Here is a 24,203-nt window from a genome sequence, read left to right on the forward strand (position 1 = left end):
GCTGGTGATGGAGGAAAAAGTTTTTAAGTGACTGGTCCATTCCTGTCAACTCCTTCCACTTCTTAAATGTAAGGATGAGTGGCACCAGGCTGGATGTAGGCTTGGCTGATGTTACAAATGGATGCTGCACAAAGGAAAACAAAAAAGCCAAGAATGAACCATTACTTTCCAAGCTAAGAGCCCCAAAGGCAGGGTAATCTTTTTTTCAATGAAAAGGGGATTGAGTCAGAGTAGGTCTAAGGAGCAACAGTGGGACAACAGTGGCACAGCTTACTGCAAGAGCTGCTATGTGCCCCAGGCCTGGAAATATCTCCGGTCTGAGCATCCTGATCTCTTGAAAGAGGTCCCTGGTCATATTGCAGGGCACTTGGAGCAGATGACCCTTACAGGCCCTTGCCAGCCCAGCCCAGTCTAGGATTCCTGACTGTTCTCATTTGAACAGCACCAAGAGTGGAGGCGAGGAGGAGGAGGCTCCCCTGATGCCTTGCACTTCAGTGCAGGAGGAGCCCGTCCCTGGGACACTGTTTCCCCTGCAGCCTCTTGGCATTTTACCTGCAGCAGCTCCTTGGCAGACCAGCGCCGTGCCTCGTCTCTCTGCAGGCAGCAGCTCAGGAAGTCACACAGCAAAGGGGAGAGGAGCTTGGGCTGCTGCAGCTCTGGGATCCCTTTTGTGGCTATCAGGAATCGAGCAGCTTCAGAGTGCTCTAATTACTACTGTATATAAAAAAACCCTGAGAAAAAGTGTCAGGATACATTTCATGAAACTTCCATGTTTCAGTAGCTATTACTCCTCCTACTCCCATTTTCTTCCTACACAGGGTTTCTTTTGAACTCTGGAAACATTAAAAAGAAAGTATTGCTTGGAGTGAATCTTACTTGCACTTTTAATTCCGTGCAGCAGCAGCTGGTCTCGCCTCCGTTACCTACAAAAACCAAAGTGAAGGAGCAAAATACACAGGTACATTCCTTCCCTAATTTAAGAGGTAACATGTAGCATTGTCCAGGATTTTTAGAAGAGAAAGTCATTTAGCCACCCCCTGTGCTTACAAGCCCTTCAGAATAAGTAAACTGAAGTAATCAAGCTAAAGTATGTACCTTGATGTGCAGGGTGCGAGTTTTCAGCACTGCAGGACCTGACCAAACCCTCCTTTAGCAGTTTGTCAGCTACATTCACAGAACCATTGTCAAACTGTTTCTCCACTGTGACCAAGTTAACATTTCCATTAATCCCTTTCACTGTAATTGTGACATATTGCTTCAATAATAGTTTTTTCAACTTGTCAAGCACTAATGGAGACCACTCAGCTTTCTCTATTCCTGCAAAAAAAGGAAAATCAAGTTTGTTGTATAAATAATTCCTTTAAGCTCTAACTTGAATCGTACGTACATGTTTTGGAAAATATGATGCTAAATTTTCCTAATACAAATAGCTTAAATTCTAGACATGATGAACTAAAATCATGTTTTCTAAACCAGCTTTTACCATGTTTACCAATATACAATTTCAGAAGATCATCATTTTGTTTACCAGTATTAAGGAATAAACACCACCACCTGTTCTGGTGGTATAATTTATAATGTTATTATTATTATGTTATAATTATATGAAATTTATAATGTTCAAGAAAACCAGTCAGGGGTTTTTGGGGTGGGGGTTTTTTTGCTTATTTTGGGGAGGCTTTTTTACCTGCAAGTGAACATGTAATTGTCTGAAAAGGCAGCTTCAAATAGGAATCTGTGATTGGCAGCACCTTTGAAAGGGGTAAAACTTCTGTGCTGCCATAGTCTCCATACAGTACTTTCACTGCAGCTTGGGAAACTTCCAGAACAACAGCCCTGTACCAATTGCCATTGCCTGAAAAGATTGGGACAAGAATGGTCATGTCTGAAGAATCATCTTATAAACACAGTTTATCCTGAGAATAAGAAACCATAGAGTTTTCCAGAAATTTTTAAATACTGTGGTGGATATATAAAAGGCCAATTGACAAGAAGCACAGTTAAGAGATCCATAAGCACTTTCAAGTTGTTTTTCCATTGTCTAAAGCAAAAATGAAAGCTGTGTTTTACACTGGCCAAGGAAATGGAAGGAGAAACGATTGTCTCACCTGAAAACTGAGCACAACAGGCTTCACCCAGTTTTGGTAGGAAGGGCTCTTTGTTACAAGATCTACAATAGTCTTCCAGTGAAATCAGCTCCTTAAGGAGCTTCTTTTGACCTAGAGAAAAAACCCACATTCACTAACCACATCTCAGTACAATGAAGAGCATACTTAAGCCCCCCTGCTCCCACCTTTGATATAAAATATAATTTTTTTATATTTTCCTCCTGCCCAAGATACATTTCCACACGGTTCAGTTCACCACACACATTCATTTTATTAACTAGCTTGTAACAGTGACTTCTTACTGCTACTAGGAGCAATGAACACTTTTTCTTACCTTTATTTGGAGCTGGTACAGCATAGAACAAATTTGGGCTTACAACTTCTGTTACCCAGACAGACATGGTTTCATCTACAGCCAATTCAATTGACTTCCAGTGCCCAACTGAGGTTGCTAATAGAAATAGCAAGAAAATGCAGTGTTATCACTGTCCACCAAGCATACATACATTTTAAGGAAGTGTTATTTGATATTTAGAATAAGTTTTTCAATTTCAGACACAAACACATTATCTTCCCTTCAGGAAGACAAATCTAAACCAAGATAAATTATCCTAACTTTGCTGCTCATAAACTGTTGGCATATAAAAACAGCTCAAGTAAAAAACACCTCAGAAAAAATAAGATCCTGAAAAGCAAACATGAGAAAAGGTTCAGTCATAGAAAACTTCTAATTCTCTGATTCCCACAGAGTCAAACAACCTTCATTTGAGACAAACACAGCTATTTTTACCTTTCTCTTTTTGTCTGTAATGCCACCTGCAAGGCAGCTGGTGTTCAACTGTAAAAACTGACAATATAACCAAAACTATGCATTGATATTAATTGTAGTTAAAAAAGAAAATAACAGTTAAAGGCTGGAATACTGAAAATTCTTTTTAAATGTAAAAGTTAACATTCCTTTAATTACCTTTTTGGTCAACAGACTTGTCTGGGAACTTATTTTTATCATGTAGAACTTCTTTTACAACCAGATTTTCTGAAGTTAGTATCTCATTGATCGTTTTTGGACAATCTGTGGAATTGTCAGTAAGCACTACACCTGCCCCATCCTCAGAAATAGAAGTTACTGTGGCTTGAAGCTCTAAGCCTGAAGTGTACATATGAAATCTTTTTGTAGCTTCTGGATTCCATTTGCTATTTCCAGGCTTTATACCTAGGAAGTAAAATAACTGTTAAAATATCTCCCTTCATTAATATTAATTTTCCTCAGCATTATAATTTCCTTTAAAAGATTTCTTTAGAGCATACCCTGAAATATCAAGGCCACTTTTACTACCCTAGGGCAACACATTGTCCTTCATCCTGTTAACTGCTCTCCCTCCTCCTCCTTTTTTCTAAATGCCAACATTTCCTCAGGACTCCAGAGTTTCATCTTCTATATTTTATGATTCAACCAAGTAAATCCTTAGCACAAACAACACCAGTAAAACTGTTTTTGAATCAGTATAATCAGACCTTTTTATCAAAGAAGCAGACAAAACCTATGTGTTTTAAGAGTGGGTGGGTGGGGGAACTGCAAAAGACACTTGAACAAAATGAGGTTTTGAGCTTATTCCTGTTTCCACATTTTTCATTTTTAAACCAAGCAGACTACATCAGAAAGAAAGAAAAATTCTGCAGAATTTTGAATGGTGTGGAAAAGGAATTTGCAGAGCATTGAGAAACAGCCAAATACAAGTACAAATACGAGTACAGTGCCAAATGAAAGAGAACTGAAAGGCCAACTTGCTTCATTAAAACAGATTAGCTCCCTTGCCTTCAAAAATTTTGAGAAGTAAAGTTGAACAAAAGCACATTTACTCCTAGCAGGGCAACAACCAAAAACCAGAAAGCACTACAGGATGACGCAGTGCTAAACAAGCACCCTTTGACCAGTGAAGCAGTAAGTGAAATCCATGGAGATCACTCCAGAGAACTGGCAGGAGTTCAGAGAAGTGAAAGCAAACAAACAAATCCAAAACTACAGAATTACAGAGCTCTGCAGAGTATTCCCTGTCACCACCTCCTTCCCCCAAAGCAGCAAGTCTCTAAAAGCAAGAGCCCTTGTAAGAGAAAGTTCACAGGATTCACCTGAGAGCCAGCATTTAATGGCTTGAAATGGAAGTTTCAGGAACGAGGATGAGATCAGGCGGATATTATCCAGTAGTACCTCCTCAGTATTGCCATAGTCCACAAAGCTCACTCGAACACTCCCATCTGAAGTGACATCTTGCACCACCCCACGGTACCAGTTACCATCCTCTAATTTTAGAAAAGATTAAAGAAAAGATTAATAATTACTTCACAAATTTGCTAAGTTTACCAGCCTTCACTTGTTAGTAAATAAAAAAAATTCTTTGCTGTCCTCTGCCAATGTAAACTATCAGCTAATTTTTCATGCTCACCCTATAAAAACAAAAGCATTTTAAGTCTGTTACTTGCCAGAGTAGAAAGCACAGCAAAGGTCTCCAATCTCAGGCTCAAAAACATCTGGAGGTGTTTTCTGACAGTATTCAGACAACGATTTGTTAAGTGAGTTTAGAGCAAGTAACTCTGAAAAAACAAGATGAGATCAGTGAAATGAGCTGACTTAAATTTTATCAATGCTGTTCACTCTACAGTTTCCTTGTTAACTTTCAAATGCATTCCTTGACTATGTAAGCCAATGAACAAACATCCCTGACTTTTTAAGAGCTACCCCGTATTTTTTGTTTGAATGCCTTTAGCTCCCTCTTCAGCCACTGAATTTTGTCACATTCCTTTTCTAGCACTTAAAAGGCCAGTGGCAATCAGAAGTCTTTATATAGGCTTCTGATAGAGAAACAAGATTCCTTTTTAACTAATCCAATAGGAAGTCACATCTCAATGGCTGCACTTTCATTATTAGATCTCTTTAAGTTTTTATAAATTACAAGAGCGTACTAGAAGAGAGCTCCAGTAAACACTGTCTTGGCACAGGGAACATTTCTCTTACTTGCTTTTATTAACAGAATCAATAAATCATGAAGGGTGGAAAAGACCTTCAAGATCATTTAGTCCAACCATTAAGTCAGCACCACCATTATCACCCCTAAGTACCATATCCAGATGCCTCTTGCACACTTCCAGAGGCAAGAACTCTACCACCTTCCTGGAAAACTTATTCCAATGCCTGGCCACTCTTTCAGTGAAATACAATTTAAGATATCCTTTGGCTAGGTTATGGTAACTCTTTCACTCTCCTCTACTGCTTATCTTCAACATTTTCAGATTTCAATACCATGATCCAATTTCTTTGTCACTCCACTTGTATTCTTAGATAAAAACTCCAGAGGAAAGCCTTCGTGCTGTAAGCTGACTTGACATAGTAGTTCATTAGAACTATAATAAATGACAAATCAGACAGAATTAAGCTGAATAAACTTACCATGGCTGTTTGAAATCTGACAGTAGAATTCTCCAGGATTGTACATTGTACATACTATGACACTGAGTGTTTGGTTAAGAGTTAATTTAATCCACTTGCACATTCCTTTGTTCGTTGTGTCCTCTAGAGAGGACAGAGAAAAGCACAGAATTAAAAGAAATTAAAGTAACTTTTACAGGAAGAAAAAAAAAATCCCAAATGCTTATTCCCATCCTCGAATTTCTTGTAATAAACTGTCCAACAGACTAATTACCAGTGAGAGCCTCTTTGCAGACTAAAACCAAGTAAGAAAAGCATGCCAGCTGTTTGATGCATTTCTTCATTATCAAAAAGAGCAAGCCATAGATAAGAGGGAAGAGTAACCACACAGAAAGGTAAAGACTAGCTGGCAGCAGCCTGGGCAAGAGGGACACTGGGGAACCTTGGTTCCTGCAAACTGGGTAGGGAGCATAGAAGAGGGAAACTACTGTCACCAAGGCTACTGGAAACAATCTAAGGAGGAAGAGCAAAAAAGATGACTAGAAAGACTGGTCACAGAAATTGACACTGTATATTATACTCAGGCACCTGAAAGAAGCTTATGGACTTGTGAAGGCTGGACTTGATGAGCCAGACTGAAAAGTTTACTAGACAAGAGCTTGCATTCTCTGTGCCCACTCTAGCAGGAGGTTAAATAATGCCAGTGCAGCAAGATGTGTTCATACTCACCATGGGCTTGCTCATCATCACTCCCTCTGGCTGCTGGTAGGGCCATGCTCAGTTTCTCAGCTGCCCAGCCTTCCTTGATGAGAAGGCTTGATATATTTACTGCTGGGGTACCTGATGCATCTGTAAGCTCCACCACAGATCCAGAACTCTCTTTATCCACTACTTTTACTGTCAACACTTTGTCTTTCACCAGCCTTTTCATGTAAGAAATACCTTCTGAGGTCCATGATCCCAAGGGTGGCTTTACATCTAGAAAGTCGCATAGTATGGAAAGGTTTGAGGTCAGTCCAACTCTCATCAATGTGTGGACAGGTACAACAACTGCAAGGACATTCTGAAATATTTGTCGCATCTCGTAGATATGCCATAAAAGTTAAGAATTCTGGAAATAATGCCTACCGTTACCTCCATCCTTCCCCATGTTTCAATGTGAGATAACTACAGGTGTGATGGTTATGTAATACCACTTGTTGTTCCCCTGTCTAGTTTGAAACTTTCATACCTGCCAGGCTACATCTTATGGCTTGAGCTGGCAAGTCCATTAAGCTTGGAATTATAGGATGAAGTCTGGTCAGTGGAAGAGAGTCAGAATTACCATAATCCATATAGTCCACTAAAACTGTGTCTTCAGAAGCATAAGCTGTAACAGCAGCACGATACCAAAGGTTGTCTTCTAGAAAGGAAGATACAGATGTAATGTCTGAGAACACAATTTTACTTTTTTTGACAGGCCAATATAAAAATACATCCATCCCAGAACAGCTCAGGACTACCAGGTGTTGGCTAAGTAGCATTTTGAGAAGCAGTCTATCAGAGCAGCATCATTACATATAATCCCATTTGTTCTGTGCTTCTTTTGGGGACTGAAATGTCAAAGATATACTTATTTCCAACCCTGGGGAAATAGTACTTAGCAACATAAAAACCACAAATTTTCCATTCTATTCTAAATAATCTGAATCCAGTATTAAGAGTTTGCTCAATAAAGGGACATTTTAAATTTGGTACTTTACAGATATCGTTTTTAAATCACTACCAAGCATTATCCACAGCCAAAAACCAAAACCAAAAAACTCTATATGAAACATTTCTGAACATAATTACAAAATGCATCTTTTTGGTAATAAATTTAAGTGACATAACTTAGTATTTGCACTCCATTTTTACCTGTGAACTGGGCACAGCACACATTGCCAGCAGCAGGACGGAAAGATGGACTACTGGGAAATTTGTCACAGTATTCATTAAGAGATGCTTCAAGCTCAGCAAGTTGACCTGATGTTAAAACACATAGGGTTTGGAACACAGCCTGTCTTGCAATCATTATAAAATAATTAAGCTCAAAGCCTGGAAGAACATCTTGTAATCTAATGGAGATTATTTCAAATGTTTAGCATTGATCAGACTAGGGCTCCTCAATCATTAACATCCAAGAGAGAGCCCTCATGTGTGTCAGGGAACAGACAGGGAAAACCAGTGATGGATTTTTTTGGCTGTCTTGGTTTAGGAAGACAGGTATCTGCTAGGTAAAATTACAATCAGAGGCTCTTTGGCAAAGATTTGGGAAATAGGAATAGCAGTTCTTTACTAGTATGTAATACAAAGCAAACAAACACAAAAAAAACTCCCCCCCCACCAAACAACTACAGCATTAATGACAAACGACAACAGTACCAAGAACCTTGAGGGCTTTGTTTCACAAAACCCAGGGCAGTTTGGTTTCGGTGTCCCTGCAGGATCCTCAGAGCACCAAGCTGGAACAGTGGAAAAGTCCCGGGCTGGTAGCTGGGATGGCAGGGTGTCCCGGCAGGCAGGGGCAGGATGTCCCGGCAGCGCAGGGAGTGCAGGGTCACGCTGCAGCAAGAGGAGCAGCGCCGAAGAAGCTGAAGACGAGGCAGAATAGCGGCCCAGCTTCTCCTCGGCGTGCTTTGCGGCGGCTAAGATCCTCGAGGAGCGGCCGACACGCGTCTCCCGAACGCCGGAAGCAGAAAAGCACGCAGCTGCCTCAAGCTGTGTCTTTTACCTGCGTTATCTCCCCCTTCCACCTTTTGTCCATCTCTTTGTTTCAGCCAAGCACTCTCAAGTATCCAACACCCGGTCCCCTTGGCAACCCGTGGGGAAAAAATTCCCCAGAGAAAGAAGGAACAAACCCAACCCCCAACATTATCCACCCCGAATTTTTTTCCCATACAAACATATTACATTGAGTTTTAACTATTAAAAATACATATATATATATGCAAATATGGATGCAGCCACATTGTCATGGGTAGTTCACCCCAAAACAAGGTCCCCTTGAGGTATGCATCGGGTCTCTCCATCCTTTTGCATCACCCACCAGGTGCAACCTGGTCCCTGAGCGAAGACAACCCCACGGATGGGATTGTCTTTGCTGGAGGCAGGATTAATCCAAACAGTTTTTCCCAGCATACCTCTCATGTGTACCACTGGAACCTTATCTCCGTCTGTCTTTTGCAAGGGCTCAGATTGGGCAGGACCTGCTCGGTTGGTGGAACCTCGAGTGTTCACCAACCAGGTGGCCTTTGCTAAATTAGTATCCCAATTCTTAAAGGTTCCCCCACCCAGTGCTTTCAAGGTAGTTTTAAGCAGGCCATTGCACCATTCAACTTTCCCGGCCGCTGGTGCATGATAAGGAATATGGTACACCCACTCAATGCCATGTTCTCTAGCCCAGGTGCTTATAAGACTATTCCTGAAATGAGTCCCATTGTCCGACTCGATTCTCTCAGGGGTGCCATGTCTCCACAGGACTTGTTTTTCCAGGCCCAGGATGGTGTTCCGGGCAGTAGCATGAGGCACAGGGTAGGTCTCCAACCATCCAGTGGTGGCTTCCACTATGGTTAGCACATAACGCTTGCCCTGGCGGGTTTGGGGAAGGGTGATGTAGTCAATCTGCCAGGCTTCCCCATATTTATATTTGGACCACCGCCCACCATACCATAAGGGCTTCACTGGCTTGGCTTGCTTGATTGCAGCACATGTCTCACAGTCATGGATAACCTGAGAAATACTGTCCATGGTTAAATCCACCCCTCGGTCTCGGGCCCACTTATAGGTGGCATCTCTGCCCTGATGACCCGAGGCATCATGGGCCCATCGAGCTAGGAACAACTCTCCCTTGTGTTGCCAATCTAAATCTATCTTTGACACTTCTATCTTGGCAGCCTGATCTACCTGCTTGTTGTTTTGGTGTTCCTCATTAGCCCGACTCTTGGGAACATGGGCATCTACATGGCGGACTTTCACAGGCAGCTTCTCTACACGAGTGGCAACGTCCTTCCATTCATCAGCAGCCCAGATTGGTTTTCCTCTACGCTGCCAGTTGGCCTTTTTCCACCTTTCCAGCCAGCCCCACAGAGCATTGGCTACCATCCACGAATCAGTGTAGAGGTAGAGCTTTGGCCACTTCTCTCTTTCAGCAATGTCAAGGGCTAATTGAACAGCTTTGAGTTCAGCAAGCTGACTTGATCCCCCGTCTCCTTCAGTGGCTTCTGCAACCTGTCATGTGGGGCTCCATACGGCTGCTTTCCACTTACGGTTCATTCCCACGATGCGACAGGAACCATCAGTGAAAAGAGCGTAGTGTGTTTCTTCTGCTGGCAGTTGGTTGTATGGAGGAGCTTCTTCAGCTCGTGTCACTTGCTCCTCTTCGTCCGTGAAACCGAAGTTTTCTCCTTCCGGCCAGTTTGTAATTATCTCCAAAATCCCAGGGCGATTTGGGTTTCCAATACGGGCACGCTGTGTGATGAGGGCAGTCCATTTGCTCCATGTGGCATCGGTGGCATGGTGCGTGGAGGGAGCCTTTCCTTTAAACATCCACCCCAGCACTGGTAGTCGGGGTGCCAAGAGGAGTTGTGCTTCTGTGCCAATCACTTCTGAGGCGGCTTGAACTCCTTCATAGGCGGCCAAGATCTCCTTCTCTGTGGGAGTGTAGTTGGCTTCAGATCCTCTGTAACTTCGACTCCAGAATCCCAGTGGTCGGCCTCGGGTCTCCCCTGGCACCTTCTGCCAAAGGCTCCAGGACAAACCGTTGTTCCCGGCTGCAGAATAAAGCACATTCTTCACATCTGGTCCCGTCCTGACTGGGCCAAGGGCTACTGCATGAGCAATCTCCTGCTTGATCTGGGCAAAGGCTTGTTGCTGTTCAGGGCCCCAGTGGAAATTGTTCTTCTTGCGGGTAACCAGGTAGAGAGGGCTCACGATCTGACTGTACTCAGGAATGTGCATCCTCCAAAAACCTATGGCTCCTAGGAAAGCTTGTGTTTCCTTTTTGCTGGTCGGTGGAGACATTGCTGTGATCTTATCAATGACCTCAGTGGGGATCTGCCGCCGTCCATCTTGCCACTTTACTCCCAGGAACTGGATCTCTCTGGCAGGTCCCTTGACTTTGCTCTTCTTGATGGCAAACCCGGCTTTCAGCAAAATCTGGATGATCCTCTCTCCTTTCTCGAACACTTCAGCTGCAGTCTTTCCCCACACAATGATGTCATCAATGTACTGTAGATGTTCCGGAGCCTCACCTTTCTCCAGTGCAGCCTGGATCAGCCCATGGCAGATGGTGGGGCTGTGTTTCCACCCCTGGGGCAGCCGGTTCCAGGTGTACTGCACGCCCCTCCAGGTGAAAGCAAACTGAGGCCTGCATTCTGCAGCCAGAGGAATGGAGAAAAATGCATTGGCAATGTCAATAGTGGCATACCACCTCGCTGCCTTGGACTCCAGCTCGTACTGAAGTTCCAGCATGTCCGGCACAGCAGCGCTCAGCGGTGGAGTCACTTCATTCAATGCACGATAGTCCACAGTCAGTCTCCATTCTCCATCAGACTTGCGCACAGGCCAGATGGGGCTGTTGAAGGGTGAGTGGGTTTTGCTGACCACCCCTTGGCTCTCCAGCTCACGGATCATCTTGTGGATGGGGATCACGGCGTCCCGATTTGTCCGATACTGCCGACGGTGCACTGTCGAGGTGGCAACAGGTACTTGTTGTTCTTCTACCTTCAGGAGTCCCACTGCAGATGGGTTCTCTGATAGTCCCGGCAAGGTGTTCAACTGCTTAATGTTCTCTGTCTCCACAGCAGCTATTCCAAAAGCCCATCTGAGTCCTTTAGGGTCTTTATAATATCCATTCCTGAGGAAGTCTATGCCCAGAATACATGGAGCCTCTGGGCCGGTCACAATCGGAAGTTTCTGCCACTCCTTCCCGGTCAGGCTCACCTCGGCTTCAACCAGAGTCAGTTCCTGTGATCCCCCCGTCACCCCGGCAATGGAAATCGGTTCTGCCCCCACATGTCCTGATGGCATTAGAGTACACTGCGACCCAGTATCTACTAAAGCTTCATATTTTTGTGGCTCTGATGTGCCAGGCCATCGAATCCACACAGTCCAAAAAACCCGATTTTCCCGTGCCTCTTCCTGGCTAGAGGCAGGGCCCCTCTAGCACTGGTTATTATTCCCTTCTTGGACATACATGGTAGAGGTTCCTTCGAGGGAATCTGACACAGCATTCCCACCTCCGTAATACCTGGCAGCTTGCTCATGGGAGGCTGAGGCTACCTTCATTCTAGTGGAACTCCCTCTGTTAGCGTTTCTCTCCTTGAGCTCACGTACCCGTGCTGCCAGGACAGAAGTAGGTTTCCCATGCCACGCTCCCATGTCCTCCCCATGGTCCCGCAGATAAAACCACAGGTCAGCTCGAGGGGTGTACCCTCTCTCTCTTGCTGGGGGATGTTGGGCTCTGATTCTGGGGCCTGTGACTCGCACCGGTGCTACATGGGAACTGTTCCTTCTCATCTCCTCTCTCACCTCCTTTATCTCCTCTTTGAGTTCCTTCACCACCGCAGAGACATGAGCCTGCATTGGGCCACTGATCATACTTTCATAATTTCTGAGCTTGTTGGCAACAGAACCCACTGTCTCTCGGTTATCCTCGGCATTAATTGTTGCGATGAATGTGGCGTATTGGGATGGTCCATGAGTTGCCAGATTCCATAACATGTGCCCTGTGCATTTAACCTTGTCGGGGTCATTATCATGCTGTCCGGTCCTCCCAAAAAGTACTTCCAATACTGCCACTTCTCTCAACTGTTGGATTCCTTCCTCAAGGGTCTTCCATCGCATTCTATTGTTGTGCTCTTGCATTCTGTCTCTGTGGACAAATCTCTCTCTCACACTCATTAGAAGTCGTTCCCAAAGGGGAAGGGGCCTTTGCTCTCTTACAAATATCTGATTTATACCTGAGTCCTGGGTCAAGGGTCCCAAATTCCTTGCTTCAGCACTATCCAGTTGCACACCTGTACCCATAAGGTCCCAGACTCGAAGTAGCCAGGCTGTATAAGCCTCACGTCCTCGTCGTGCAATATCTTTTTGCAGATTACGTAGACTTTCATATGTCAGGGACTCAGTGATGATCTCAACCTGTGGCTCTTCTGTGGGCTGTGAGGACCCTCCTTTCTTACCCTTAATATCAGGATCTGACGATTTCACTTTACACTTCCTTGTTTCCACAGGGGCGACTGCTGCTGGCTGTGGCTGCCCTTGTGGTTCAGCTGGAACCTGGACAGTTGTAACATCTGTGGGTTCCACTGCTGCACCATCAGTCTCTGCCTTCTCGGGGCAGGGGGAGGGTTTTTCATGAGCTGGGGAAATGTACTCCCTCAGCATCTGGCCCATCTCATGTATCTCTTTTACCAGAACCTCAACCCAATCCGGGTGAGTCCTTTCTGAGGCAGGCTGTGGGGCAGAGTCAGGCTCTGGGGTATCATCCCTATTCTGTGGGGTAGGTATCAGGGTGGTTATCCAGGTCAATCTTCCCTTATCTCTGAATGCTAAACAGAATACGCATATTAGCAGCACCAGCCATTGTATGATATCATTAGCATTCAGAGAGGATTTAAACCCTTCAAAAACTGGTGGGGCAGACCCAAAGAGATGGGTAAAGGGTTGGGAAAAAGAAACTTCCCCCGGTGTCATTTCCTCACAGTAGGTACCATTGTTAAAGTAACTCCAAAAACACACAGTTAGTGTACGATAGCCCTGAATCCATGTGCCTGCCTTCCAGAGGAAATTAAAAATCCATGAGTTCTTCACCTTATTAAGCCATAAAATAAACTGGATGACAGTCACAGTAGCCTTAGTTATAGGGCCCATGTTTAGATAAGGGCCTGCAAATGGAAGGAATACAGCCACAACCACATGCCACCCAAACCAGGCTAAGTTAGACCACATGATGCAGCCTAATGAGGTTTTTATATCCAACGCACACAAAAGAAAGTACTAGGTTAGTTAAGAACTGCTATTTCTCTTCCCTTTTCTTTTCTCAGTGCCCTCAAGCCCCACACTTGGGCGCCAAAATCTGTCTTGGTTTAGGAAGACAGGTATCTGCTAGGTAAAATTACAATCAGAGGCTCTTTGGCAAAGATTTGGGAAATAGGAATAGCAGTTCTTTACTAGTATGTAATACAAAGCAAACAAACACAAAAAAACTCCCCCCCCACCAAACAACTACAGCATTAATGACAAACGACAACAGTACCAAGAACCTTGAGGGCTTTGTTTCACAAAACCCAGGGCAGTTTGGTTTCGGTGTCCCTGCAGGATCCTCAGAGCACCAAGCTGGAACAGTGGAAAAGTCCCGGGCTGGTAGCTGGGATGGCAGGGTGTCCCGGCAGGCAGGGGCAGGATGTCCCGGCAGCGCAGGGAGTGCAGGGTCACGCTGCAGCAAGAGGAGCAGCGCCGAAGAAGCTGAAGACGAGGCAGAATAGCGGCCCAGCTTCTGCTCGGCGTGCTTTGCGGCGGCTGAGATCCTCGAGGAGCGGCCGACACGCGTCTCCCGAACTCCGGAAGCAGAAAAGCACGCAGCTGCCTCAAGCTGTGTCTTTTACCTGCGTTATCTCCCCCTTCCACCTTTTGTCCATCTCTTTGTTTCAGCCAAGCACTCTCAAGTATCCAACACCCGGTCCCCTCGGCAACCCGTGGGGAAAAAATTCCCCAGAGAAAGAAGGAACAAACCCAACCCCCAACATTGGCAAAGTGACAAAGTTGATGCCAGTGCAAATTGAAAGCAAGCTAGTGGAGGCATGCCAAGAAGAAACCAAGGAAGACAGCTCTTCCAACAACAGGCAGATGATGAGGTAGGCCACTTCTTCCCAAAGGACACAATTTGCTACTGATTACCCAGAATTAAAAGGCTGCACATGGACACAGATGAAAAAATCACCTTCCTCCAGCCACTGCGTACCAAAGAGAAAAATGCCATACTAGGAATTCTACATCCCATTTCTAGCCCATCACTTACGGGCATTTTGCATCCGCTGACAAAAAAAGGTGTCAGGATTTTTAATGTGAGAAACCACACCAGAAAATTCATCTCCGATACTTAAAGAGACAAACTTGGCAACTGAATCAGCACAGTGAGAGGAGTCTTCATCCTCGGGGAATTTTTTTGCACTTCCCTTCGAATGGTTTTCTGATACTGCACATAAAAAAGAAAAAAAGGTTGCCAGTCAAAAGCTAGCTGACTTTGAAAATATAAACATACTGGAATAGTTTATTCTTTCTATTGATACTTTGGATTTTGATAGCTCCTGTCCTATTATGAAATTAATGCTCACATAATAACCACTATACAAATGTTATGTACTATATAAATATATATGAGCTAATGCCAGTAGTGACCTGAAGGCAGCTCCATTAGCCAACATTTTTAAGTCTGAAGTGATGCTAGTGAGCAGCTAGAATATTATGCAGCCCAGAAGGACTTAAAATTCCCCAAGTTCAGTTTGATTTGCTTGCTTACCGTTTGGAGAGTCTCCTTTGGCATCACATCCTGAAGTTAAAGGAGGCTTCATTTCTAAGGGAACTTTATTTAGGCAGTCTTCTAAAATACAGATACAAGAATAAATGATTTATCATACAAAATAGCCATCAGCTAGTTTCACTTCAGAACCACCCCCTGAGCCAGATCTATATCCCTATCACAAGGTGAGCATGTTCTACTTATTTGTTCAGCACTTAGTGTTTAAAATGCAAAACAAAGGTAATTTCAGAGCAGCTCAACTACTTGAGTTCTCTGAGCACATTCACAGCTCCAAGACTGTCTGACTTCATAAAATGAGCAAAGCAGTAACAATCAACATTTACCTGCAGCCCCTAAAGACTGTGGGCTGAAAAACTGATCATAGCTTTTCAGACACAAGGATTCGTAACTTACCTCATTATTTACAATACTGAGTACGGAATGATTTAGTTGAGATGTCTTTGTAAATTCGGGTTTCTCAGCTATTACATACTCCATACCTGATGCATGAAGCCGTAGTCCTAACTTTCAATACCATTATGTTGCTTTGATTTTTTTAGTTTTCTGATGTTTGCATTTTTGTAGTGGAGTTTCTCACGTTTCATGTAAGCTTAGCAAGGTATTTCAGGCACTGACATTTTATGGAAAGGTGAAATAAAGTAGAATTGAAAAAAAAAAGTCAAGGGAGTGGTTGGGAAAGGGACAAGAGGGAGGAGGGCAAAAGAAAAAGCACTCATCTTTTACAGGTGTTGGGGAGGGCTGTTTATTGTGGTAGGATTTTTACCCACACAATCAAGCACTTACGAGAATCTGGAAGAACATCATCTACAGCAAAACTCAACCTCACTTCCTCCTGTAATATATCAACACCAGTTAGTGAATAGCGCTTTCTCATGAGCTGTGGAAAAAAAAGCTGGCAATGCCTACATCACATCCTTCTCCTTTTGGAACATAATGGGAAAAGAAACACTTAATGGACTGGAAATAATTATAATTGGAACAAGAGGGGATAGTAGATTATTTCTCCCTAAGTGACTAAATAATTAAGGCCTTCAGAAATATTGCCTTGCATATTAAAGCTGCTTCAAGTGGGGCTTGAAGTGCAATCAATTCAACTACCTTCTGCACTCTCTTCCAAAGAACTGGCAAATTAAGGTAAAAATAAAGAATCCCCAGAAGTTGAACTACCCTATTTAAAACAAGTACAAGTTATGTTTAATATGAAGCTGTTCAGCTGTAGCTCCTTAGAGTAAGGAAGTTCAAGAAACTCTGCAAAGATACACTGAACATCAATGAAGAACAAGACTCACACATTCTCCCGGAGACTCACACATTCACCTCCTCACACCTGTTTTACAGGACAACTCAGCTAAAATTCCTAGTTATAACACTCTCATAAATGAGAAGAAAAGAATTCCACCTGCTTTCCTGTAACCTTAACACCCCAGAGTAGATTAGAGCTGCTGCTTTATCTGCTGGCATCCATTTTTAAAAAGTCTAATTTAATGTAACGCACCTTAATATCATTCAACATGCAATCTGAGCTCTCTTCTACAGAACTTCTGAGAGCTTCAAAAGGTGAACAAGATAAAAAAGCCCCTTTCATTCTTTGAAAATAAAGTGACTGCAAATTTTTTATTCATATTGTGCAACCATTTGGTAAAAGGGCCCTCACCATCAGTTGATCAGTTTCATTAGAACCCAGTCACAAGCACACACACAACAGGAACTAACAGGATGAGCTAACAGAAGTCCCATGACATGTAGCTTCCTTTCTAAATTCCTTCAAAAAGTTAAACAGATGAATAAGCTACTTCAAAGAAGTACATGACAAAGGAGTTCTACAGGCTAGTTGGAGGTTTGCAAACTTATTCACCTTCATAGATGTGATCCCAAGAAAACACAAAGAAAAATCAAATCCTGCAGAAGAGTTCATAGGAAAACTGGAAGAAATGTTTGGCTCAAAGTAAGATCAAGAGATTTCAACACATTACAAAGGAGAACTGTGTCATCTAGTTCCTTCCACAGCAAAGAACAACAGCTTACCTGCATCTGTTACTGTAAAATACATTAAATGTATTTCTCTAATAAATGTCCAAGGCTCTAGGTCAGCTCATGATTTTGTCACAGAAACAAGACACCAGAAGTTTTCTGAATTGGACACAATACATCTGTATTCTAAGTGCTTCTAAGAGCTCTAGAAGTAACAATTTTCTGAATGCGTCCCCCAGTAACTTTTCGTTTGAAGCACTGATCTTTCTAAAAGGAGGAACTTGTTCATTTCCCATACAGGTTAAATGAAGCACACTGTCACTCACTCACAGCAGATCCATTCAAGACATAGTCAAAATCGTATTCCATACCTTAAGACAAACTTCTGTCTTGGATTTGCTATTACTTAAACTGTAATCAAAGAAAAACATGTCAACTTGAAGAACCAAAGACTGACAAGTAGCATTAATAATACAATCTACTTGCAAACAGATAAAAGGCTGTGTTCATAGTATGTGATTTTTGCCACCCCTTATTCCTCATTCACTATAATGCAGAATTACAAATAAGGTAATATGTAATAATGACAGGCATAAGATAATGCAGTTCTAGCCTAAGAATAAGCAGGACATTTTACTGTAACAGTGCCTTCCCATGGTCATTTATGTTGTAGTGGAAAGGACGTGGTCTTTCTGTGAAGATTATTTGGCAGAATTTCCAACAAACTTACTTCTGTTTAATGGGATCACAAACTACTCTGTGTGTTGGCCAGTCTTTTTTCTGACAATCTGCAGAGCAATAGTATGTTTGCAGATACTGTGAACATCTGAACTTCCCTAGAACAAACAAAAAAGATGAGAAGTCTGAGCAAAACACGTGTTGGAAGGAACAACTGTTTAAATAACTGCTTTACAAAAACAACTTCCCTGCAATTCTAAGCAAATAAAAATAGGCATTTGTATTCACATACAGCTATCAGACATTGTTGCCCCAAATGTCCCAAATTCCTTCTACTTCTTTTTTCAAGGAAAAAAACCCACCACTTTTGATAAGGAAATGCTGTCTTCTGCTTGTCAGTTCTGTTACTCCAACTATGTTCTGAACAGTCTGTACTTGTGTCTGAGAGTTAAAAATATACATCCATTTAAAGACATTCCTGAGCAAACCTGATCTAGTTTCACTGATAAATGTACAGTATGTCACAGACTACAGGACAGCACTTACCAAACAGACCACGACGACGGCAAGTGCCCCCTTTACGGGGTGGTACTAATAAACTCAAGAAACTCTTATCACAGCGAACAGAAAAGGCACCCTTGGAATATTGCCATTTCTTTGGCTTCCCATTTATCCAATTAGAATGTGACACCTGTGGAAGAAAAACTCAAAGTCATTCTTACTGGAAAGAAGCTGCCCGTTGGGGTAGAAATATTCTAATACACAAAAATATGACAACAAAAGGAGACAAAACTTCTAAGTTCTAGAAGGAGAAATACATGCTGGTAATTCCTTCTATCTAGAAATGCTCAGAACACTTGGGGCAACTATAAAGTGAAATAACTCACAGTATTTTCTTTATCAGATGCAGCTATGCAGTTCTCTCTACCAGTTCTGTCTTCCATAGAACTTCCTAGAAGCAGAAGTATTTGCAAAAGGGATCTGATTAACAACGCTAACACATGCCTATGTTAAGGAATATTTGCAGGAAGAAACAAGGCTCTTGGCTACTCCTACTATTCTGCCAGCCCATTTGAGTGAATGGAGATGCCTGGACCATGACACACTCTGGAAGTCACTTGTTTTCATTCTGATACCACATTTGTTCAGTAATGCAATCAGTGGTATTACTAAAACAACAGTTTCACCTTTTGTGCTTATCACTCAAGACTGAGAAACAAAACACTCTGAAAGCAGAGATTCTGACTTTCCAGTGAGTGCCTTATAAACCCTCTGACTTTTTCTTTACCAAACAATTTTTAGGAGACATTCAGCTAAGCCTGCATATCAGTATAGTAGGAACTCTCTTTATAAGTGGGCAACTCATCCAGCTACAAAGAATTTGTTTCTGTTCTAGGCTACACATGCCATTCACATCTTGTCCCAGCCTGGCAGGCCTGTCGAAGGTCTCCACTGAGACAGCACAAAGCTTACATGGCCTTTTTTTTCCCCACCTGGAAGCAAGTTAATCCTGTAAACTCTGCCTGAACTATAACTCTTGCCTGACATGAAATCAAACTCCATGAGCTCTCCAGACCTAAGGTGTTTTTACATAAAGCTAGTTCAGATCTCCCAAAGTGAAGCCTTCCCCTCTCCCCAGCTTGGAGTAAGAGACCATGGATCAGACAGTACTGAGGCACTTAAGAAGCAAGAAACATTGCTGAAGGAACTCCAACTCCCACATATCAGTCCAAATTCCCTAACACTTCAATTATCCTGGTGGGTTTTTTTAGTTTCTGAGACATTTCAGCAGGCAGAAGTTTGGATAATTAGTAGCTGTATTTATAAGCTATACTCATACTAATGATGTGCATCAATAATAAAGCATATACACAATCACAGAAGAATAAAATCAAGATACCTCTGTCAAGCTTAGGACAAAGTCTCTCGTTATTGCACTTGTGCTGCTGTTAAAACTTTCTGTACTGTTTCTACATTTGCCAAAAACACCCTCTACTGTTTGCTTACAAAATATTGGATTTTGTTAGATATTTCAGAAACTCAGCCTCAAAACTAAAAGTTTTCAACAGTAAGTTTGTACCTGTGACCCTGCTGCTTAAATCTGCATCTGCAACTTCATTATGTTGAAGATTAAGTGGTTCTGCCATCATGTAAAGGTTACCATTAGAGTATAACCAAAGGTGGCTGTCAGCCAGGTAACTGCAAAAGCATGGATTTAAAGATTAATTCAGGTAGGCACACAAATGAAAGCATTTTTGGGTCATATTCTGAAGATATATTTAAGCATTCACTTTGGAAGGCTAATTCTCTACCATCTATTTCTTCTATTTGCACAGCAAAACACTTTCTGCATTAAAGAACTCAACAATGAATACTGCAGATTGATGAAAATTCCTTTAGGAGAGGATCACACTGACAAACGGGAGTGACCATCAACACCTGCAGGCGAAGCTCGCTGTGTCACTGGAGGAGACACCTCGCTGTGCTTCTGTTAAAGAAGTTTTTAGTAACGAAAAGCACAGGCTGCACTCCTGGGCTCCTCAAGCCCGGGAGCCTGAGGGGAGGCACTGCCCGAGGGGAAGCAGTGCCCTGGGCTCTGCTGAAAGGTGTCTTCAGCACCTGCCTTCCAAATGCTAAGACGCAATATAATTGTTTTAAGTGAAAAGTATAGGAGAAAACAAACCAAAACGAAGCTGCTAATAAAGCAGAGTAGTCTTCGAAGCGACGCTGCGAACCAACTCCACCAGTAACGCGCTTTCAACAACGGCAACTAATTAAACAGGTGCTATTAAAATTAAGTCATTTTGAATAACTCAGAATAAAATTAGACAGCCCCGTCCCACGGCCTCCAGCCAAGCTCGCAGCCACCACGCCACCTCCGGTCCTCTCTCCCTTCAGCAAAGCGCACACCCCGGGCCGGCCCCGGCTCCTTTCCCGGGGGAAAGCGAAGAGACCACCGCCCGCCCCTCTCTCCCCGCAGAGCAGCGCTCACCCCGGGCCGGCCCCAGCCCCTGTATCCCCGCAGAGCAGCGCTCACCCCGGGCCGGCCCCTGCCCCTGTATCCCCGCAGAGCAGCGCTCACCCCGGGCCGGCCCCTGCCCCTGTATCCCCGCAGAGCAGCGCTCACCCCGGGCCGGCCCCTGCCCCTGTATCCCCGCAGAGCAGCGCTCACCCCGGGCCGGCCCCTGCCCCTGTATCCCCGCAGAGCAGCGCTCACCCCGGGCCGGCCCCAGCCCCTGTATCCCCGCAGAGCAGCGCTCACCCCGGGCCGGCCCCTGCCCCTGTATCCCCGCAGAGCAGCGCTCACCCCGGGCCGGCCCCAGCCCCTGTATCCCCGCAGAGCAGCGCTCACCCCGGGCCGGCCCCTGCCCCTGTATCCCCGCAGAGCAGCGCTCACCCCGGGCCGGCCCCTGCCCCTGTATCCCCGCAGAGCAGCGCTCACCCCGGGCCGGCCCCTGCCCCTGTATCCCCGCAGAGCAGCGCTCACCCCGGGCCGGCCCCTGCCCCTGTATCCCCGCAGAGCCGCGCTCACCCCGGGCCGGCCCCTGCCCCTGTATCCCCGCAGAGCAGCGCTCACCCCGGGCCGGCCCCTGCCCCTGTATCCCCGCAGAGCAGCGCTCACCCCGGGCCGGCCCCTGCCCCTGTATCCCCGCAGAGCAGCGCTCACCCCGGGCCGGCCCCAGCCCCTGTATCCCCGCAGAGCAGCGCTCACCCCGGGCCGGCCCCTGCCCCTGTATCCCCGCAGAGCAGCGCTCACCCCGGGCCGGCCCCTGCCCCTGTATCCCCGCAGAGCAGCGCTCACCCCGGGCCGGCCCCTGCCCCTGTATCCCCGCAGAGCAGCGCTCACCCCGGGCCGGCCCCTGCCCCTGTATCCCCGCAGAGCAGCGCTCACCCCGGGCCGGCCCCTGCCCCTGTATCCCCGCAGAGCAGCGCTCACCCCGGGCCGGCCCCTGCCCCTGTATCCCCGCAGAGCAGCGCTCACCCCGGTCTCCTCCCCGCCGTCCGCGCCGCCCCACGCGGGCAGCAGGGCCGGCCGCTCACTCGAGGCGCACGGGCGGGAAGAGAGGAAGCAGCCGCCCCCGGAGGCCAGGCCCGTCTCCAGCCGGGGCCGGCGGGTCCGGGCCGCCCATCCCGCCCCGCCCAGGCGGGACCCCGACCCTCAGGGGCGGAGCGGGGCGTGTGCTGCCCGGCCGCTCGCTGCGCCGCCATCGCGGCCCGGGAGGAGGGAGGAAGGTCGGAGGGGTCTTCTACTAATCCAGGTTACTTCAAGCTCCGTTCGGCCTGGCCTTGAGCCCTTCCAGGAATGGGGCATCCACAACTTCTCTAGGCAACCTGTGCCAGCACTTCGCAAAGGGTTTCTTCCCAATATCTAATCTAAACCCGTCCTCTCTCAGTTTGAAGCCATTTTCCCGAGTCCGATCGCAACGTGCCCTTGTAAAAAGTCCCTCTTCAACTCTCTTGTACCTTTAGGTACTGGAAGGTGCTCTGAGGTCTCCCCAGAGACTTCTCCAGGATGAACAACTCCAGTTCCCAGCCTGACCCTATAGCTGAGGCGCTCCAGGCCTCTGAGCATTCTTGTGGGCATAATTACCCACAGCTGAACCAGTAACACAAGTTTATTTCATACAAGTTCAGGAAATGGCTGTGGGAGCTATGCAAAAAGCTGAGATTTGATACATAAAATTGATGCATTTGTATTTTAAAGTATTTGAATTTTGCCCTGCAGCCGAGAACGTACATCACTTCATCTCCCATTTCCAACCTATTCTCATTTTCCTTTGTCCTTTATTCCTCTTTCTCTTCTGTACAAGGTGTTTTTCCCTTTTCTTCAACTTTTGTTTCCCACCTCCATGTCTCTATCTTCATGGGAAAATACACTTCATCCTCAAGACTGCTGCAGGTTTATGCTGCTAGTCAGACGTGATCTCAGGTGTTCCCAATGCCGTGCAATTAAGCTTTCACCAAAAACTAAATTAATCTGATCTATTTTAGTGCCTAAATTGTTGTACTTATTATTGAAGTGCAGAAAATCACTGATGGATTTTATTGTTACATGTTCTGTACAGCAGGGAATAATTATCTCTGTTCACAGAGAAGTAGCTGAAGCACGGCTATTTTGCCTTAAGTCATTTGGCATCTGGCTGTGACAGTGTTTCAGTCTAAATCATCTGTATTTAAGTCTAGGATCCTGTCTGCTAAACTAAGCATTCTCAAAAGTGAAAAACACATCTGAGGACTGCTGAGTTTTCTCTCAGTGCTTTAGATACCACCTACTAAAGTCAGAGGAAAGGCTTCTCCTGGCTTACATGAACCTCCAGCCCCTAGCTTTAGCCTGAGCAGAAGCTGGGTGGATCAGAGGCTGCTCTTACAAGGAGAAGGAAAATTAGGTGGGATTTGGTGGGATGTGGTGGGATTTCAAGAAATCCACTTGCCAAAGCACTCAGCATTGCATATCAGAGTAGGCACACTTGTTATGTGGGAGATTGCGAGGAGACAGGGCAATCATGATCATACCGCCTTCATCATCTCCCTGCCCCTTGTCCCTCTGTCCCTAAGATTAGCCCAGTAATCTTCATGCCTAGGAAGAACTAAGAAATAAGGCACTAAGAAGTACTTCCCTGTCATTCAAACCTCTTTAAAAAAAATAAATTCAAAAAATTTAGGCTTTCTTGTAGCTTAAAACAGCACCCTGTCCAGCTGAATCTTAAAATTGCCCAGTGCTGGGGAATCCACCACTTTCTTGGGGAGATTTTTCCAATGGCTGATTTTTCCTATTGCGAAGCATTTTACTCCTGTGTCTAACTGGAATCTCCCCAGAAGTGATTTGAATCCATTATCCTTTGTCTTTTCCATGGGAGTCCATACAAAAAAAGGATTTTCCACCTTCTCTGTAGCCACCCTTTAAATACTGGGATGTGGTGCTAAAGCTTTCCCTGAGCCTTCTCTTCTGACAGCTGAGCAAGAACATTTCTCTCAGCTGTTCTTTCTATGTCAAGCTTCTCAAACCTTGATGTTCTTATTTTTGGCTCCTTTTGGGCCAAATTTTGGACATTTTTTATCTTTTTTATCATTTTGGGTGGTTTTGGCTCCTTTTGGGTCAATTTTGGACAATTTTGACTCATTTTTGAATATTTTTGGGTCATTTTTCGGCCATTTTGGGTCAATTTTGGGTCAATTTTGAACAACTTTGTGTCTTTTCATCATTTTTGGTACATTTTGGTTCATTTTGGGTCAATTTTGGGTCAATTTTGACGATTTCTGTGACTTTTTCTCTCCCCTCCCCTCCTGCCACAGAGGAGGCGCCGGAGCTGGAGAAGCCCCTCCCCCCACGTGAGGAAATGGGGGGAAATCCCTCGGATTTGGGTAAAAAATGGGGAAATTAGAGACATTTGGGTGGAAATTTGGGAAATTTCGGGGGGACATGGGAAATTTTAGAGGATTTGGGGTAATTTTGGGAAAA

At 44.9% G+C, this 24,203-nt stretch overlaps 1 protein-coding gene across 1 annotated transcript; it reads right to left on the bottom strand.

Moving 5' to 3' along the window:
• Window positions 1-676: 676 nt before the first annotated feature.
• Window positions 677-23,049, bottom strand: LOC136303533 (tudor domain-containing protein 1-like). The gene is made up of 21 exons (XM_066207180.1): window positions 21,726-23,049; window positions 19,824-19,942; window positions 18,631-18,695; window positions 18,290-18,434; window positions 17,796-17,901; window positions 17,437-17,476; window positions 15,878-15,926; window positions 15,074-15,154; window positions 14,573-14,749; window positions 7,429-7,536; window positions 6,764-6,934; window positions 6,262-6,510; window positions 5,554-5,676; window positions 4,590-4,700; window positions 4,239-4,409; window positions 3,076-3,321; window positions 2,443-2,559; window positions 2,109-2,219; window positions 1,688-1,855; window positions 1,096-1,317; window positions 677-923 (listed from the first exon to the last, which is right to left on the bottom strand). Exons 1-21 carry the CDS (start codon window positions 21,950-21,952, stop codon window positions 811-813), a joined length of 2,919 nt encoding a protein of 972 aa, XP_066063277.1. The 5' UTR covers window positions 21,953-23,049; the 3' UTR covers window positions 677-810.
• Between the last annotated feature and the right edge of the window lie 1,154 nt (window positions 23,050-24,203).

Source organism: Chamaea fasciata, unplaced genomic scaffold (genome assembly GCF_029207755.1).
Source record: "Chamaea fasciata isolate MVZ Bird 193981 ecotype frontalis unplaced genomic scaffold, bChaFas1.0.hap1 SCAF_36, whole genome shotgun sequence".
NCBI lineage: Eukaryota > Metazoa > Chordata > Aves > Passeriformes > Sylviidae > Chamaea > Chamaea fasciata.